This window comes from Phocoena sinus, chromosome 6 (assembly GCF_008692025.1).
Source record: "Phocoena sinus isolate mPhoSin1 chromosome 6, mPhoSin1.pri, whole genome shotgun sequence".
NCBI lineage: Eukaryota > Metazoa > Chordata > Mammalia > Artiodactyla > Phocoenidae > Phocoena > Phocoena sinus.
This window is the reverse complement of record NC_045768.1, coordinates 12,912,916-12,926,991: the sequence shown is the minus strand read 5'-3', so window position 1 is coordinate 12,926,991 and position 14,076 is coordinate 12,912,916. Positions and strand designations below refer to the sequence as shown.

Sequence of the window (14,076 nt, the reverse complement as noted above, 5' to 3'; positions counted from 1 at the left end):
GCCCCCACCAGTGGGTACCAGTAGCTTGGCAGTGGAGCAGCCTCGAGGAGCAGGGGCTCCTGGCTAGGGTGTGGGTCTGGAACCCTAGGGTCCTACCTGCCGAGTCTGCTCAGGTCCACTCTCCTCACCTGGCTCCACAGGACTTCCTGACAGACCTGATGATGTCGGAGGTGGACCGCTGTGGAGACGAGCACCTCATCTTCCGGGAGAACACGCTGGCCACCAAGGCCATCGAGGAGTACCTCAAGCTGGTGGGCCAGAAGTACCTGCAGGACGCACTGGGTAGGGCGTGTGGGCCGGCCAGGGGCAGAGGGCAGAGGCGGGGCAAGCTCGCCAGGTCCTCACTGTCCCCTCCTGCCCTCTGGCCACAGGGGAGTTCATCAAAGCGCTGTATGAGTCGGATGAGAACTGTGAAGTGGACCCGAGCAAGTGCTCAGCCGCTGACCTCCCCGAGCACCAGGGCAACCTCAAGATGTGCTGCGAGCTGGCCTTCTGCAAGATCATCAACTCCTACTGGTCAGTGCTGCCTCCGTGCCCTTCTCGGCCTCAGCTGCCCAGGGCCCCCCACCCCTGCGTCCCCCCTGTCCTTCTGTGTCCTTATGTGCAGGTGCCTACAGAGTGCCGGGCTTTGTTCCCTCCGGACAGCTCTGTGAGGGGCTCTCCTCCATCGTCCCCGACTCACGAACGGGAGAGCTGAGGTTTAATAAGGAGAGGAGAGGGGACACGCCCGCACCTCACACGGCCTCAGAGTGGGGCTCTGGGATTGGAAGCCACCCTCTGCCTGACCCCGCTGAGTCTCGCTGGGCTGCCAGGCCCCCGTCCTGGTCCTTTCTGGGCTGTCAGACGTAAGCAGTGTTCCAGAGTATACATGCAGGACGTGGTTTGTGCAGTGGTGAGGACTGGACCTGGCAATCCATCGCACATGCTTAACAGTGGGCACCAGCTGGTGCTGTTGTAGGTGCTGGGGCTGCCCAGGGAGCCAGACTGACAAGGCCCTGCTCGGGCACCCACCTGGGGCTCCTCACCTGTCCGTAGGAGCTGGTGCTCACTTCACAGGCTTGTGATCAGGCCCAGCAGGGGCCTGTGTGGGTGCCTGGACACCGGGTGTGGACCTCCTGCTGGGGCTGTAGAGGACAAAGGAGGTGGATTGGGCCTTAACTGGGACAGAGGTCTGCGGGCTCCTGGCAGCCCCAGAAAGGAGCAGAGGCGTGCTGAGCCGGCCGCTCATACAGGACCGCGGTCGGGGCCAGGATCAGTCCCGGGGCCGCTGAGGAGTGCTAGCCTGGCTCCAAGGCTAGCGTCCCAGGCATGTATGTCTGGTGGCGGCTGACCTGGTGCCGAGTACAGCCTCGTCACTGTCCAGGGGACCGTGCCGCCAGCCCCAAGCAGTGGGTATATTTTCACACTGGAGGAGCTGCCGAGGTTTCCTCCTCGGTCACTGCTGCAGCTCAGGACCTGCATCCCGTCCCCATCCAGGTCACTCTCCTGACCCCATTCCCACCCCCTGACCCCCAGCCATACCTCCCTCCTTTCTTTGATCATGTTCTTTCCCGGCCTGGCCTGTATCTGGCTCCCCTCTGCAGCCCTCCTTCAGGTCACCGCATATGGTCGGCTCCCCTCTCCTGGGCACCCTCGCTCACAGCCCCGCTCCCATCAGAGTGCCTGATTGTGCCTGTCCAAGTCCGTTTCCTGCACACACCCTGAGCGCCCTGGGGCCAGGCAGATTCACCAGCTCGGGCCTGGGCATACAGGAGGGCCCGGGAATGTTTTGCTGCTCCCGAAGGACAGGCAGAGGCGGGCCTGCTAGGTGAGCGACAGCCTTGGATCTGGGCAGAGGGAGTGGCCAGAGCCAGTGGGGTGGGCGCCTCCGGCCCAGGGCCCTCTGGCCCAGGGCTACACAGGGTGCTCACCTGGGGCCAGCCTGGCCTCTTGGGCTGAGCTGAAAATGAACCCTGGCACCAGGGGAAGAGGGGCAGCCAGAGAGCCTGCGCTCTGGAACACACTTCCCACCCTTGGGCTAGGCTGTGTTTTCACCCTCTGCCCCACTGTTCCCAGGGCGGACCGGGTGTGGGACACAGGGAAACATATCCACGGACAATGATTTTCTGTTTCCTCTTTCTGGCGTTTGTAGAGGCCCAGAGGCACCTCTCAGTTCTGAACAAGGCTGTTGATAGATGTTATCACTCAGCGCCTGCCCCCTGCCCAGTCCTGTGCCTGGTACTTCAGAGGCCAGGACTAAAGGTCACCTGCCCTCACTTCCTCTCTAGCCACGTCCTTGTTGGTTCAGCCACATTCACTGCCAGAGTCCACCGGGCTAGGTGCTGGGCTTGTTGGGCAGAAGCTTTTCAAGCTGATCAAAGCCTCTTAAAAGTGTTGGGGGGTCCCAGCCTTAAGATGGCTCTGTGAGCTCGGCAGGGCAGGCCTTGTTGTTAGTGTGAGAGTGAGGACACCGAAGCCCAGGGAGGGCCAGGCCCTGGGTCAGAGCACCCTGAGCTAGTTAGTGACAGAGCCAGGTGGACTCTGGCTTCGGGGAGCGCCCATCTTCTAGGGTGAAAAGATAGGAAGGCCACTTATAGCTTGGCCTGGTGGGGCCTCCCTGTAGCAGCGGGGGGAACGCCCAGAGGAGATAGCCCCCAGCCGGGTGCCGGGAATGCGGCCTACACTCACCGGGTCCGCCTGGGGAGGCCACTGCCTCCATTTCCCTCCCCAATGAGAAGGGAGCCATGTCCTCACCCTGTGGTTAGGATCCAGCCATCTTCTTGATCACCCCGAGCTCTGCTGAAAACCTCTAACTCTATAACGTTATTTGAGTCAAGGGAGTAAGTCTCAAAAGGCAGGGATGGGAACCATGGAGTGGTGGTCTGTTCCTACTGTGTTTTCCTCACTCTCCCCTAGACCCTGATGCCTGCCATGTGGGGAGGGGGGTGAAGCCCTCTGGAAGCTGGCCCTCACTGCCGGCTCCCCCGTGCCTGTGTCCCACCCCACTCAACCCCTTGGAGAGAGATCCACCTGACTGCGGCCCGGGCGGCCCTGCTCCTGTGCCGGCTCACACAGCCCTCATGGTGGAGCAGGGCTGGAACTCGGTTCCATTGGACCCAGAACCGGGTCCCTGCTCTGCCCCCTCCAGTCCCGGCGCCCTGCCTGACGGCCAGCCCCCCCTCGTGTGTCCCGGCACAGTGTCTTCCCGCGGGAGCTGAAGGAGGTGTTCGCCTCGTGGCGGCAAGAGTGCAGCAGCCGCGGCCGGCCGGACATCAGCGAGCGGCTCATCAGTGCCTCCCTGTTCCTGCGCTTCCTCTGCCCAGCCATCATGTCGCCCTCCCTCTTCAACCTGCTGCAGGAGTACCCTGATGACCGCACCGCCCGCACACTCACCCTCATCGCCAAGGTCACCCAGAACCTGGCCAACTTCGCCAAGTGAGTGCCACGTCCCCCGACGGCAGGGTCCGCCCCAGAGCTGGGCCGTGTGGCAGGCCAGTCCCTGCTGTCCTCAGTCCTTCCCCGCACCCCAGCTCCCCTACTGAACATACATGCCGCTGTGGTATGTTTCCGTGTAATTTTCAAAGGGGAGAAGACAAGGTATTTTTTCTTTCTGCTGCTTTTTTTTTTTTTTTGGCGGTACGCGGGCCCCTCACTGTCGTGGCCTCTCCCGTTGCGGAGCACAGGCTCCGGACGCGCAGGCTCAGCGGCCATGGCTCACGGGCCCAGCCGCTCCGCGGCATGTGGGATCTTCCCGGACCGGGGCACGAACCAGTGTCCCCTGCATCGGCAGGTGGACTCTCAACCACTGCGCCACCAGGGAAGCCCCCTTCTGCTTCTTTGAATGAACATTTTATCATAAGGATTCTCCCACGTACTTACCATTCATACGCTTGGTTTTGAAATGAGTGACTAATATGCCTTGGAGGGACAAGGGCCTGTGTCTCCTGAAGCCGACCCCTGTGGTTGGGCACCCGGCTTGTTTCGGATTGTCCTTATCTAAGGCTGCCAAGGACGTCTTTGCTAGTGAAGCACTTCAGTGTTCTCGCTGTACCTTAGAGGGAGTGGTTGGAAACGGAAGGGCTGGGTCATCAAGGCGCTCTCAGGAGGTGTGGCTGGGGTCCCCCTCTGGGCCTCCTCTGGGCCCGGCCTGCCCTCCGGGAGACAGCCCTACAGCAGGGGAGAGAGCGGGTGGATGTGGGCACACGGGCTCACAGGAGGGCCCTGCGCTTCTTGGGAGAGGAGAGAGGGAGGCTTCCTAGAAGACGTTCTCCCCCACCTGCGTGTCAGGATGAAGGGCAGCAGGGGCACACAGGCCCGGGAGGGACCAGGCACTGTGCAGTCCCTGAATCAGCAAGTGCCAGGCTGGGGGAGGTGGGAGATGAGACCCAAGAGGAAAGCAGGGGCTTTTGAAGGCCAGGCAGGGTCTTGGAGCGAGGGAGAGGGTGAGAGTCCTGCAGAGTTCAGCCTGACTGCAGTGGGGCCAGGGGGTGGAGGGGGCGGGACTGGCAGGCGAGAGGCTGGGAGGAGAGCAAAATTACGCTTCTGGTAACAGCAAAGGGATGCAAGTATTGGGCACGGGAGGTGGCGATGCTGGAGGCACTGCTGCGAGGTCACGGGGTGATTAGAAGGTAAGGTCAGCAGCCTGGCCAGTGGTGGGGGAGGCACGGGGGGAGCTGACCACGGCCGGGCTCCTCGTGCAGCTCTCTGCTGGGTGGTGGCATCTCCCCTTGGGGCAGGGAGCCCCAGAGGAGGGCGCAGGTCCGGGGTGCCGGAGATGACCGCAGATCTGGCCAAGCTGAGGACGAAGGGGGAGGTGCCCGTGGCAGAATATGTCTGAAAGCTCAGCAGAGAGACCTGGCCGGGCATGGACTGAGAGTCGTCTGCGCACCGGGCCATTGCCATTTGGGGGAAAAGAGGAAGGAGATTGTGACTGCCAGTGAATGGGGAGTGAGGGCCACGGAACCTTCCAGGTCCTGTGAGAAAAGGCCCAGAAAGGGTCTCTAGCCTTAGCCATGAGGGCCCTGAGCCAGAGTGGATTGGCTGGCTGGGGAGTAAGTGGCGAAGGGGGGCTCCTGGGTGGGGCCCAGGGCACTCACCCCGTCTGCTCGGCTCCAGGTTTGGCAGCAAGGAGGAGTACATGTCGTTCATGAACCAGTTCCTGGAGCACGAGTGGACCAACATGCAGCGCTTCCTGCTGGAGATCTCCAACCCCGAGACCATCTCCAACACGGCCGGCTTCGAGGGCTACATCGACCTGGGCCGCGAGCTCTCCAGCCTGCACTCGCTGCTCTGGGAGGCCGTCAGCCAGCTGGAGCAGGTGCCTGTGCACCGGGCCCAATGGGCGGAGGGCGGGCCGAAGGCCACCAGAGCTGCTTCAGGCCGCTACAGCTCCCAGAGTAGCCAGGGGCCCAGAGGGTTCGCCTGTGCGGTGCGGATCAGCGGCCCTGCCGGGCGCCGGAGCCCGAGGGCCCAGCCCAGGCCCTGTCAGCGCTGGGGATCTCGGGGCCCACTTCCTCGGTGGGGAGCGCCGTGTTCACGCGGCAGCCCCCGCCCAGGGGAGGCCGCTCTGTGTACTGGGGCTTTGGCTGTGGCGTTGAGTGGATGGAGTCCATTGCTGAGGGTGTGCTCCCTGCCTCCGAAAAATGTGATCAGGGTTAGCTGCTTCTCTGAAAACGTCCTTGCTCTGGGTTTTAAGGCCACCGATATGAAAAAGAAGACTGAAGATGCCACACCTCCACATGTCAGGCAGGAAGTTGCAAACCTTTCCAGAATTGCCCTTGGCCATCAGTTGAAATGGTTATTCCCTAGACCTCTCTGACATTGCTGCAGCCACCGTGGCCTGGGTTCCACTGTCCCAAGCAGCCCCAGCTCGCACAGTGAGCAGGTTCTTGGCAGCAAGGGCTGGGCCTGCCAGGATCCACTTACAGAACATCTGCTTTCCGGGGCTCTGTGAGACCATCTTACAAAAGTAGCTACTGCTGAACTAGGACTGGAAGGCCTTCTTACTCCTGTCCCGTCCCTAGGGGTGACCACTCAGAGCGCTCTGGTGTGTAGCCTTCTAGATACACCTGTGCATATGTTAAGTACACACATAGGCAAAGTCCCTTCCCTTTTTGTTAAAGTGAGAACTTCGCGTGCAGTGCCACATGCGTTTCTCACTCCTCCGTCATCGGCATCTTTTTACGACAGTACATGCCACACCGCCACGGTGACCTTTCTAATGGCACAGACTGTCCTGTCATGTGACTGCACCATTTAGTTTACTGGACGTTCAGATTAGGCCCAGCTTTTAACTACAAACATGCTGTTGCAGTCATTTCTGCTCCTTTATGTCCGTTGCCCTTTGGCTCCGAGAGACCCAGGAGGGAGAAATGGAAATGAGGGCCAAGGGCTTCTCTCCCTTCACTGCTGCCAAACACCATTCAGTCTCCGGCCACCACTTAACTGAGCGCCTGTGCCCTGCCACCGTCTTCCATGTCCGCGCAACCAGGCGGGAGCTACAGAAGTTGGCAGCAGGATTGAAAGTCGAGCTGTTTGCCACTCACGTCTCTTCTCTGTTGACTACACGAGTTTTCACACTTTCTTTTTGCACAAAGCCCTAGATGGAAGCTGGGGCATAAGCCAGGGGAAGGCAGAGTCCCCTGTCCCCAGCCCGGAACGCTTAGCACCATCGCTCGAAACCAGGAGAGCGAGGTTTAGCCAGCCCAGGTGCCACTGTCTGCCCGACAGGCGTGTGGTGGTGCCTGCCTGGTGTCTGGGCCGTTGCCCCTGGGGCTCAGGTGTCAGGGCCCAGCCCACCCTGTGGAGTAGATGACATGGGAGGGAGCCATCCCCGAGCCAAGCCTCTCAGGTGGGGAGGTATAGGTGGGGAAGGTCCGGGATTCCGTGTGGCCTGTCCTCTCTGTGGGGGAACTGAGGTAGGACAGACCTGGGGTGAAAGGCTTGGACTAGGTTAGCGTTTCTCCCTGTGGGCCTCGCACCCTGTCCCAGAAACATGTGGGGAGCTGGTAAAAACGTCATTTGCGATTTCTGGGCTCCCTACCGCATCCCAGACCTGCCGGATCTGACCTGCGTGGGAGGGCGGGCCTGCATTTCTGACTGGCTCCTTAGAAGTTTTGAACACAGTGGCTACAGCGCACTTGGCCTCCACAGGCAGCCCCAGTGGGTCACACCTGCCTCTTGCTGTGTTTTTGCAGAGCATCGTATCCAAACTGGGGCCTCTGCCTCGAATCCTGAGGGACGTGCACACAGCACTGAGTGCCCCAGGCAGTGGGCAGCTTGCAGGGACCAACGACTTGGCCTCTACGCCCGGCTCGGGCAGCAGCAGCGTCTCAGCGGGGCTGCAGAAGGTGGCGATCGAGAACGACGTCTCTGGGTAAGAGCTGCCGGGCGTGCTGGGTGTTGCGGGGTGCCTGTTCAGACAAGGCGCAGCCACCTGCAGTCTCATTTGGGGTGGAAGATACCTACGCTGGTGTTTATAAAACAAGCTGAATGAGACTCAGGTGTGTTTTTCAGGCCCTAAGTAGTGAAGTTCTATTTGGGAAAAATCAGGAAAGGCCTCTTGGAGGAGGTAGTGCTATAGTTTGGAGCTTAGGAAAAAGTAATACCTCCATTGGTGGAAAAGGCGTTCCAGGCAGAGGGACTAACACAGACAAAGGCCTGGAGAAAGACACCCCGTCTTTTGTTGAAGAACAATTACTGGTCCCAAACACTTCCACATCACTGGGTTGTATGTGTTTCCTGGTATTTCCTGGACCTGAATCAGAACCTCCAGAAGTGACGCTCCAGGGTGTGTGTTTTCAGGAGGAGCTCAGGTGACTGTAAGGCTTAGAGACTGGGAGCCTGGGAAACTAGAGAGATGCTGAGGCCCAGCTCTTGCTCTGAGCCCCCAGCCCTGGGACGAGTGCCCAGTAAATACAACAACAGTGGAGGGGGAGGCAAAGTGTTCTCTGAGTGATGACATCAAAATGAGGACCTTGGCATTTACGGTGAACTATTTATGGTGCAGTTGTACGCTCCCCTCCTCTACCAGGGCCATCTTGGACCAGCTAGTGAGGATGAGGCTGGAGCAGCAGAGTTGGGAGCTCTCTGGTTCTGAAATGGTGGCGGCAGCAGGCTTTTAGCAGACGAGGGCGTTGAGATCAAGGACCTGGGGATGTGGTGCGAGGGACTGGAGGCCCAGGGGGAGGCGGGAGATGCAGAGACCTTGATGCCCCTTCTCGGGTCCCTCTAAGTCTTGAGGGGCCGTTCATATAATCTTCCAAGTGAGGCAAAGCCGAGATTCAGGTGGGGAACACACCTTAGCCGAGTGGTGGCTCGAGAGGTGTCCGGGCACATGGGTTCTCAGGAGACTTGAGCTGGCTGTGTGGAAGGACGGCCCAGGCCCATGGCTGGTCTGGGTTTCTCCCGGCTCCACCTGCTGCCCTTGTCCACTTCTTCTCGGCCCACAAGTGCTGTGGCCCCGAGTGGCCGCTACCTGCCCTGCCTAAGTCCCATCACCTGGGACTTGGCAGTTCCTCACCATCCCAGGCTAAGCCAACTCCTTTCTAAGCCCATGTTGAACCCCCAAGTTCTTGCTGCCTCCAGCCCACTCAGAGCCCTGTTCACCCCCCGTATTCTTCCCTCCAAAGCCCACCTGGCTTTGTGCCCCCTTCCAAGGAGTTGGCTTCCAGGGAGGGGCCAGGGAGAGTCTGGGAGTCCGGGGTGGGGGTGAGGGTATGGCCTGCCACGGCAGGTGCAGGCCCTCCCCGCCTGAGTCACGCCCGGAGGAGCCTCCTCTGATTCCTCGCTTCTGCCGGAAGCGCCAGCCCCCGCCTGCCAGTCAGACGGGTGGCAGCAGGAGGGTGCAGGTGGAGGCTTCTCTCAGCTCAGGCCCCCACCTAGTTGCCAGTGTGACTAGGAGCGAGAGGGAAGAGGCAGAGGGAGCCCCCGTGGCTTTGAAGCCCTAGTTCTCGGTGCAGGACCCTTGGACAGCAGAGAGCCACTGCGTCGTGGGTTTGGATTTAGTCAGAGGGATTTTCCAGAACACTTCAGGCCCCAGAACCTACCGTCCCAAGATGCAGCTGAGCAGGGAAAGGGCCTGCCAGGCCGCCTGGCCTGACCCTGGGAGCGCGGGTCCCTAGTGCAGAGGTTCCGTGCTGGAGCAGCCATCAGCCCCTCGCCCTCGTGGTGGCTTCTGCCAGGGTCAGCTGCCCGGGCTGTGGTTTGGTTTTGCAGCTGCGCCACTGGGCCCCGGGACTCTCCCACTCTCACTACCCCCACACCTCCTCCCCTCCCTGCCTTCCCTCTTCTCCCCTCCCCTTCCCCCCACCCTGGCTCAGGCCACCGGGTGGGCGGCAGGTTGGCGGGGGCTCTCGGTTGGGACCCGCCTTGGCTGCATTCACAGTTCTTCTCTTCCCCCTTCTTTCCCTGTGTGTGCTTGTCTCCCTGCAGTCTGATAGATTTCACCCGGTTACCGTCTCCAACCCCCGAAAACAAGGACTTATTTTTTGTCACAAGGTCCTCCGGGGTCCAGCCCTCACCTGCCCGCAGCTCGAGTTACTCGGAAGCCAACGAGCCTGATCTTCAGATGGCCAACGGTGGCAAGAGCCTGTCCATGGTGGACCTCCAGGACGCCCGCACGCTGGACGGGGAGGCGGGCTCCCCGGCGGGCCCCGACGCCCTCGCCGTCGACGGGCAGGCACCTGCAGCTCAGCTGGTGGCTGGGTGGCCGGCCCGGGTGGCCCCAGTGAGCCTGGCAGGGCTGGCTACGGTGCGGCGGGCAGGCCAGACGCCGAGCACAGCGGGCACCTCGGAGGGCGCGCCGGGCCGGCCCCAGCTGTTGGCGCCGCTCTCCTTCCAGAACCCTGTGTACCAGATGGCGGCCGGCCTGCCGCTGTCTCCCCGTGGCCTTGGCGACTCCGGCTCCGAGGGCCACAGCTCCTTGAGCTCCCACAGCAACAGCGAGGACCTGGCAGCTGCCGCCAAGCTGGGAAGTTTCAGCAGCACCGCCGAGGAGCTGGGGCGGCGCCCCGGGGAGCTGGCGCGGCGACAGGTGTCGCTGACTGAGAAGGGTGGGCAGCCCCCGGGGCCGCGGCAAAACAGCGCCGGCCCCCAGCGGAGGATCGACCAGCCGCCGCCCCCACCCCCGCCGCCGCCTCCCGCGCCCCGCGGCCGGACGCCACCCACCCTGCTGAGCACCCTGCAGTACCCGCGGCCCTCGAGTGGGACCCTGGCGTCGGCCTCGCCCGACTGGGCTGGCCCTGGAGCCCGGCTGCGGCAACAGTCCTCCTCCTCCAAGGGCGACAGCCCCGAGCTGAAGCCTCGTGCCGTGCACAAGCAGGTCAGTACTGCCGGGCTCCGGCGCCGGGGGGCGGCCTGAACCCGTGTTGTGCTGCTCCTCCTGGCCGTGTCATCGCCACCCGCACCCGCTGCCATCCCATGCCGAACGATGCCCCACTCGTCCCCATCCCACCAGCCTGTGCACCCCCCGGCCCCACTGGCCCCTGCCTGCGTCCTGTGAACCAGGGACACTGCGGCCCGGGGGTCCCTCTGCCAGTTTCCTCGGAGACAGCTGGGGTCAAGGAGGAAGAGGGAGGGGTCCGTCCATCTCCAGTTCCAAGCCTGTTAAAACCCGACCCAGGTAGGGGTTGACGTGGCCCCCAGGCCCCCTCCTGCTCTGAGATGGCCTCCAGGGCTGTACACGCAGTAGGGTAACAGATGTACTGTGGGCCGGACACTGACCTGGCGGGCCAGGTCCACTCGCTCTCACTTGGGCAGCAGAGAGCCACGCTCAGGAGGCCACCTGGGCTCTCGACTCTGCTTCAGGCTACCTGGAGTTGCCTGGGCCGGGGGCTGCATCAGACGTGCCCAGTCAGCTAAAGATTCCTTCTGAGCCACTTGTCCCTGGGGCTCACCCAGGGCCACCCCCCACCCCTCCCTCCAGCCCCTCACAGCTGTGTTTCATCGCAGGGCCCTTCACCCGTGAGCCCCAATGCCCTGGACCGCACGGCCGCCTGGCTCTTGACCATGAACGCGCAGTTGTTAGAAGACGAGGGCCTGGGCCCAGACCCCCCCCACAGGGATAGGCTAAGGAGTAAGGAAGAGCTCAGCCAAGCAGAAAAGGTAAAGCTGGACCCTGGCAGTTCGGGGCAGGGCGGGCTGCCTCCCCGAGGTGGCTGGCAGAATCCTCTCCCCTCGAGCCCTGAATTCCCGCACGTGGCCAGTCCCCTCTCAACCCCTGGTCCCACGTGAGGACAGCCGTCAGTGGAATTTGGAGGATTTAGCTTAAAGCTGAGGTTTCCTACATGGGCTGCATGTGAGACCCACCCAGGAGTCGTATTGAATCCAGACCCCAGGAGGCACCTTCCCTAAGTGACTGGGCAGCCGAGCTTCTGAGCATCTGGGACTTGAGGAGAATCCAGGACCTGGGGGGTCAGGGGTGCCTAAGAGGTGCATGGAGACCCTTGGGGGGAGCCTCACGCATGAAGAGGCAGAGGCACGGGTCCTGGAGACAGCAGGGAGGCACCCCGGCCAGGCCCCTCCGCTCTGGGATTGTGCCTACCCGCGGCCTGGCTTTCCCCCAGTCCCCGTCTCCGCCAGGGTCTGGGAGAGAGAGCCAGGGAGGGGTGATGTCAGATTGCTACCGAGATGTTTTCTTCTTTCCAGGGGAAAAATACTGGTCCTAAAACATCCAAATCCCACCCCCAACGTACATCTAGTATTTGGGTGAGCAGTGGGGTGCTTCAGTTCTCCACAATTCTTTTACTTATTGTGGCAGCTGCCCTGGATCCATGGCCGGTTCCCATCTCCTCCTGGAGGCCAAAGCCCAGGTTGACACAGGACCAGTGCAAGGCCCCCCAGAACAGCAGCCACTTCCCCCACTCACCGTGGGTGCCCTCGCCCCTCTCGGCCCCAGGAAAGCCTGTAGCAGCCTCTCAGGCGAGGGCACGCAGGGCGGGGTGTCTGCTCTCCCTCGCACTGGCCTGGGGTCAGCTCCACGTCCATGCTGCATTCCGCCGCCTCCACCATCCCCTTGGTCCACTGCATCCACCTGCTTTCACCATTATTGCGTGAACGGGACCAGGGGACATGGGGCACAGTGCTCCAAGAGCCAGAGTTTGGCTGGGGAGCAAGGAGGGCCAGCTTCACCCCAGGCTCCTTGCGTGAGTCTGGGGCCAGGCTCTGCGCTTTTCTGAGACCACCTACCTTCCCATCTGTGAATTACAAGGACTGTCTGAACGATTTCAAGGGTCAGGCTGCAGCTGGAGTGTTCTCTTTCCTCGTGCCTTGGCCCAGTGAGCTGCTGTTTCTCTCTTTCTTTGCCATTAACCCTCGCAGGCAAATCCTGGAGTTCCCTTGAGCTCCTTGAATACCTGGTCCTGCCTCTGTCAGGGAGGGCCCTCCCGACCCCACTCTGACCAGCCGTGCAGGAGACCTAGGATGGGGCTGTTTCTCCCAGAGCTGGGCTCTCCTCTGGGGCTGGCTTTGCTTTAGGAGTTACATTTGCTGCCTCCTGGCCTCTGGGCAGTCCTTTGCTGATGAGTGAATTGGCTTCCGATGCCCGAGACTCAAGGAGAGGCCCTTCCTGCCTTCCCCGTTCCCTGTATTCTCACAGTACCCGGCGCCCAACCTCTCCAGCCCCTTGATTCGGGTGTTGACCCTGCCTCGCTCTCTGTTCAACTCGCACAGCCTCCCAGCTCACTGCTTCTCTTGCCGCTTTATACATCCCTCCTCCTCCCTGAAGGCCGAGAGTGCTGGGCTGAGTCAGATCCAGAAAGCCCTAGACCACTGCCTTTAATCTCTTCCCCCGACTTCCCATGCGACTTGCCACGGCTTCAGGGTCAAATCGAACCTGGGAGGCTAGGATCTCACCCCATCGGTCACTGTGCTCCCCACGTGATTGGGTCATTTGCCTTCTGGGTCTCGGCGTCCCTTCCTGTGGAGCCCCCGTCTCTCAGAGCACTGTCATCTCCTTAATGTACCCAAGAGGTTTATAACTTTTTTTTATTATGAAAAGCTCAAGACCTTTACTTCTGAGGTCTGGTTTGAGTCTTCATCTGCCTCATAGCTGTAGGTTGGGCTGGCGGGTGGGAGAGCCCCGGATGGGGGCCAGGCATCGAATGTCACTGGCCCCCTCTCCCTGGGCGTCTCCCCGCTGTGGGAAGAGGACTGAGATGGTGATGGGCCCTGAGGCATTCCGAGCCGGGCTGCCTCCCATCCTGTGCCCCTTCCCCGGGCTCATGAGGCTGTGCTCTCTGTCCTGGGTGCTGTGCCCGTGGCACGCCGCCCTCCTAGCAGGACCTGGCAGTGCTGCAGGACAAGTTGCGAATCTCCACCAAGAAGCTGGAGGAGTATGAGACCCTGTTCAAGTGCCAGGAGGAGACAACCCAGAAGCTGGTGCTGGAGTATCAGGCGCGGCTGGAGGAGGGCGAGGAGCGGCTGCGACGGCAGCAGGAGGACAAGGACATCCAGATGAAGGGCATCATCAGCAGGTGAGCGCGGCCGCCTGTTCCTCCTCTGCGCCCGCTTCTGGCCCCACGCGCACAGAGGAGCGGACCGTCCGCTGCCCTCCAGGAGGCCCGGATCCGAGGGCGGGGCTGCTCAGCCACAGGGTGAGCCGAGTGTGGAGAGAGAAGCGTGTCCGAGGCGAGGCGGTGGGGACAGTGTGGCACAGGCCCGGAGGCGGGAGGTAGCCCAGAGTGTGGGGGGCCCACATGGCGCAGTGTGTGTCGATGGCGGAATGTGAGGTTGGCCGAGGCAGCCGCATAGGGCCTGGGCTCCCTGTAGGGAGTCATGTTTTCCTGGTGCGCACTCACAGGGGAGTTCAGGAGCTGGATGCAGGTGCCGGGAAAGACAGTGAGGGTCCATTCCGGGGCAGGAAAAGGAATGAATGTCAGTTACATGCAGTGGGTGAGGGTGGGAGGTGGGAGGGAAGAAGTAGCCGGAATGAGCCCCGGACTTTTACCAAGAGCATCCAGGTGTGTCATGGTGCCAGTTACTGAGATGGGGAACTTTGGAAGAAGAGCAGTTTGGATGGGGACGGAGAGAGATGATGCCAGTTTTGGACATGTTGAGTTTTAAGATGCCTGTGGGTTATGCAGGAAGATTTCCAGGTGG

General features: G+C 61.7%; 1 protein-coding gene across 15 annotated transcripts in view; it reads left to right on the top strand.

The window, feature by feature from the left end:
* DAB2IP (DAB2 interacting protein) overlaps positions 1 to 14,076 on the top strand; it is a 195,111-nt gene that overhangs the window by 173,042 nt on the left and 7,993 nt on the right. For 8 of the 15 annotated variants that reach the window (XR_004350518.1, XM_032636266.1, XM_032636263.1 and 5 more), the window contains 8 exons: positions 141 to 282; positions 372 to 516; positions 3,178 to 3,414; positions 5,095 to 5,296; positions 7,176 to 7,354; positions 9,412 to 10,300; positions 10,930 to 11,082; positions 13,255 to 13,451. Coding sequence is in view for 14 of the 15 variants with exons in the window: in XM_032636266.1 (XP_032492157.1) it covers positions 141 to 282; positions 372 to 516; positions 3,178 to 3,414; positions 5,095 to 5,296; positions 7,176 to 7,354; positions 9,412 to 10,300; positions 10,930 to 11,082; positions 13,255 to 13,451 (2,144 nt within the window). In the remaining variant the exon portion in view is untranslated. The remainder of the gene's footprint in view (positions 1 to 140; positions 283 to 371; positions 517 to 3,177; positions 3,415 to 5,094; positions 5,297 to 7,175; positions 7,355 to 9,411; positions 10,301 to 10,929; positions 11,083 to 13,254; positions 13,452 to 14,076) is intronic. The other 7 variants (XM_032636262.1, XM_032636273.1, XM_032636274.1 and 4 more) reach the window with 5 other exon arrangements.